The 4,280-nt window shown below is 38.3% G+C and overlaps 1 protein-coding gene across 2 annotated transcripts; it reads right to left on the bottom strand.

Annotated features, from left to right (window-relative positions):
* Positions 1–249: 249 nt before the first annotated feature.
* On the bottom strand, positions 250–3,610 carry CCL20 (C-C motif chemokine ligand 20). 2 transcript variants are annotated; one of them, XM_017648863.3, is made up of 4 exons: positions 3,452–3,610; positions 2,188–2,299; positions 1,396–1,473; positions 250–738 (listed from the first exon to the last, which is right to left on the bottom strand). In XM_017648863.3, the coding sequence occupies exons 1-4, from the start codon at positions 3,528–3,530 to the stop codon at positions 717–719; spliced, it is 291 nt and encodes a 96-aa protein (XP_017504352.1). In that variant the 5' UTR covers positions 3,531–3,610; the 3' UTR covers positions 250–716. The 2 variants fall into 2 exon arrangements, with proteins under 2 accessions (XP_017504352.1, XP_017504351.1); XM_017648862.3 differs by having other exon boundaries at positions 2,188–2,302; positions 3,452–3,600.
* Positions 3,611–4,280: the final 670 nt, after the last annotated feature.

The following is a 4,280-nucleotide window of genomic DNA, read 5'->3' on the forward strand; positions in this document are numbered from 1 at the left end:
TTTATGTTAATAAACACTGAGGTATGGATCTCAGATCTCAAGATTTTTCTCATTTTTGGCTTAGATGACTTTGAATATAAAAAACAATATATTTCCTTTATAATTCATCCAAAAGGAAGCCCAGGACCATAAGGGATAGAGATAAACAATCATAAATGGGGAGTATAATTACTCAGAAAATTTCCATTTTTATTCTATCTTTAAACATTTTTCATATACTTCTTAATAAATGCTATATAACTCAATCAATGAAAAAAATTTGGTTGTTTATTTTTGATATTTATTCTTATCATATTTCTCTTTTACACAGTAATTATAACAATTTAGGAATGAAAATTATGTAAACGGAAGGCTGTTACATAGTTTTAAACATAGCTTGCTGCTTACAAGAAAGTCCATAGAATCACATTCCTCCGAACATAATTTTATACCTTGTACTAAACCACATACCTTATGGGAAATATGTATTAAATAGAAAAACACAAAAAAATGACATATATAAATAACTTAACATAAAATAGAGCTTGACTCAAAAGTGATGCTTAACAAAGCAAACCATGATGCAATATGAATCAACTTAGTTAACCAGACAAGCCCACGAGGCACAAATCAGAAAAGTGCTAAATCCTCCGTGATGTGCAAGTGAAGCCAACAGCTTCAGTGAAGTTCCTTTTATTCCTGGGCTGTGTCCAATTCCATTCCAGACAACATTGTTATTACATCTTCTTGACTCTTTGGCTGTAAAGAGAAAAAGAAGAAACCAATAAGCGAACAGGGGGAGACTGGCTTTCGAGAATAATGGCATCAGTACTGAAAGGTTGCCTCTATTCCCTTATCTCATCTCAGGATGCCAAGCAGCTCAGGGTCCACATGAGGAAACAGAGCTTCCGAGAGCCTGAGCCTTACCCAACATAACGCAGCTAACTAGTGACAGAAACAGCATGTGAACACTTAGATTGTGTCTTTAAATCCAGTGTCTATGGTACCTGGGGTTACGTGACTTCTGTCCTTTGATAAATTGTTGCTCCCTATTATCATCAATGTAAATCAGAGCCATTGATCTCTTTGGAACTGTTTTTCAGTTTGCAGCAAACAAATGCCATTATATAAATAGGAGGCATTTTTGCAAGAAGAATTAAGTAGCTCATGCCTATCAAATCATAGGCATTTGAATCGAATGCATAGGAATCAAATAGATCACGTGAAAATCACTAACTTGAAAAACTTAAATGATCTATAAATGGAGTTTTGCTTTCATGGGCCAACTCAAATTTCCCCTTTAAAATTCCATAGTGTTTAGGCTAAAGAATCGGAGGAGCCCATAACCCACCACTCTACACACTGCCCCGCCACACATACTTAAAGAGAGGCTGATTGACAGTGAATGTTCCGCACCTGAGGATATGCACAGCTTTCTTCACCCAGATCTTCTTTGGATCTGCACACACAGCCAGTCTTTTCTTGGTGTAGAAGCTGAAAAATCAGAAAATTTGATTTGTGTTTAAAGTGCTTTTAAATGGCTTTCTTCACAGGACATGCAATGGAGATTTCATATTCCCACTGATTGCTCTACACAATGAACATTTCATTTATTCCAGAGGAGAAAGAAAAAATGCCAAAAAAGAAAATGTTTCTGATAAAGCTTGATGCCAGAAATGAAAATGATTCCTCCTTTCTCTGTAATTTAGCAAATAGTTGTAAAATGGCAGGAAAACAAAGTCTCAGGATTGTTATTTAATTGTGTTGCTTGTGGTTACATGAAATACATATGTATCTGATCAATAACACATCATTCCAAAACACAGCATCCTATGTAAATCAAGAATATTATATATGACAGTCCAACTGCTCTGAGTTTTTCCTTACAGCTTCAACCATTTTCTGGTAGAAGGCGCTCATCTCAAAGTTTATGCCTCCCGTATTCCTCTGGGATAGCATGGTAGTAGCCAAAAGTTTATCTTAGAAAGTGATTTTGCTGCCCTCAACTGTATTCCTTTGTTAAAAAACTAAAATTTTGCCTTATTGCAATCCTATCTAAGGTGAACTAGGAAGGAGGTATGTGTTCTGGAAACAAAGCTATCTTTGCCACATCGGGGTTTTTTTGAATGAAACTCCAAAAGGGCAAATTTTTTGTACCTGAAATTCAAATGTACTCCTGATACAACTGAATTAAAAGTTATTACTTACATGATTGCATTGATGTCACAAGCTTCATTGGCCAGCTGCTGGGTGAAGCCCATGATAAATTTGGGATGAAGGACATGTTCTGTATATCTGAGGCAGCAGTCGAAGTTGCTTGCTGCTAAAAAGAAACAAAAGGTGTTGAGTCCACAAGAACGAACTTATTCTGTGATAGGTATTATGGAACTACTGGAAGTGACAGAAAACAGAATCTGATTTACATGGTAAATAAACTATTTAGAGGAACAGTTCCAATGTCTTTGAGACCTGATTTAACATAGTTTCCAGTCCTCTCAAAAAAAAAAAATGATCTGTGTGCTGGGAAATTTTTGTTCAACAATATGGTTTAGAAGCACATGACTTCTCATAAAAGAAGTAGCTTTAGTAAAAAACACAAACTGACAGTGTTTTATTTCAGTTCACTATAATCACTTCAGACCATGAGTATCTCTCTCTGGAAGAAACTTACAGATAACCTTCCAAAAATCACATAATGAATAAACCGGCATATTTTAATCTATTATTTGGCTACTGTGGATTGAGAAGAACAAAAAATTACAAAGGAAAATGTGATTTATGGAGCAGCTCATAAGGGCCACAACTAAAGTGCTTTGAAATTATAGTATGAGTTAGTAGGATTTTTAAGTTCTATTCATATAGGTTCAACATGCACATTTTCAAGAATGCAACTGGTGTTAAAAGTGATGTACTCTTACAGTATAAAGCAAAACTTGGACACTGCCCCAAGTTAAATTATAACCTGATGTAAGGTAAGGGAGAAATGTTATCTTCAAAGTTGGCAAGTGATGTCCCCAAGGCTGTTTAATGACAAACACGTCAAGTGAGTCAGGTGCCATAACCCATTCCTAAAGAGTGAGTTTTGAACTTCACTAAAGTTATTTAGTTGGTAGGTAAGAAAGTTGGGGAAATAAAGAGTGCTACCCACATTTCAGAATGACTCAGTTCCCTGGCAATGTTACACAATTTACATCACTCCCAGAGGTAGCACTTTGGCCTTGTTCTGGAGCTCGAGTCTCTAAGAGCTCACCTAGCCCCCAAATCTGCTGGGATTGACAGCAGAGAGGAAAGCCTGGTCAGCAGCAGGAACCTTGTCCTCCTCTGCTCACCAGTGAGCCGACAACTCCTATCATCCCCTTTTGAAGACTTTCTAACAAGCTTCCATCCCTTGGAAGCCCCCAGATGAGCTCAAGACTTAGATGAAAATGCAAACAGTTCTTCCTCCTGCATTAGCAGAAGGAGGGACACTTACCTTCTGACTTGCTGCAAAGGTGCAGCAGCAGGACTGACACCAAAGCAGCTAGCAGCAAACTCTTGGTACTGCGCAGCATTTCAGCTCTGCTTGGCACTGGATGCTCAGCCCCGTGCGTTCTGCTATGTTCTGATAGCAGCCTGTGCCTGGGATGGCTCTACTTATAGCAAATATTGGGAATGTACACAGGAGGCGTGTTCTAACCTGGGTTTTCCCCATTGATCAACCTGCCCCAACATGCCGTCACAAAGAAAAAAAACCACAGGAAAACTTCCTGCCTTTCCCTAGTGTTGGGAAGGTGTGAAGGTCAGCGAGGGTGGTGTTTGGGATACTGAGAATGTGAAAGTCCTGTTAAGTCCTTTGCATTTGCCAAGAGGGAAAAGCAGTTCAGCCCTGTGGTTCAGAAATGGTTATCATCCAGTTTTAACTTAATCTCTTGTCTCTGAATAGAGAGAGGACAAGGGTCAACAGTGATACAAAGATCAGCCTCACATAAGAACACTACAGAACTGCTGCTGTTACACTTTATTTGCTTTCAAGAGCCAATCAGGAGGAGAAGAAGAGGCAGGCAGGATGCCAGGCATTCTTGGGCATGTATTTACGATTGTATGCTTGGTGCTCAGCTATCACCAAAGACCATGAATTATTAGGCTACCATTAACAGCAGGTAATACAGCAATGTCGTCATAACGTCCTCAATTTTAGTAGAAAACAGCAGCCCTTAAGTAAGACTCAAGCTTCAGTTTCAGCTTGATTTCATGTCAGCTCTTATAAGAATCTTCTACATTTACAGGACTTTAATCAGTATTACAGCTCAGAAAGTAATCCC

This window comes from Manis javanica, chromosome 12, assembly GCF_040802235.1.
Source record: "Manis javanica isolate MJ-LG chromosome 12, MJ_LKY, whole genome shotgun sequence".
Classification (NCBI taxonomy): domain Eukaryota; kingdom Metazoa; phylum Chordata; class Mammalia; order Pholidota; family Manidae; genus Manis; species Manis javanica.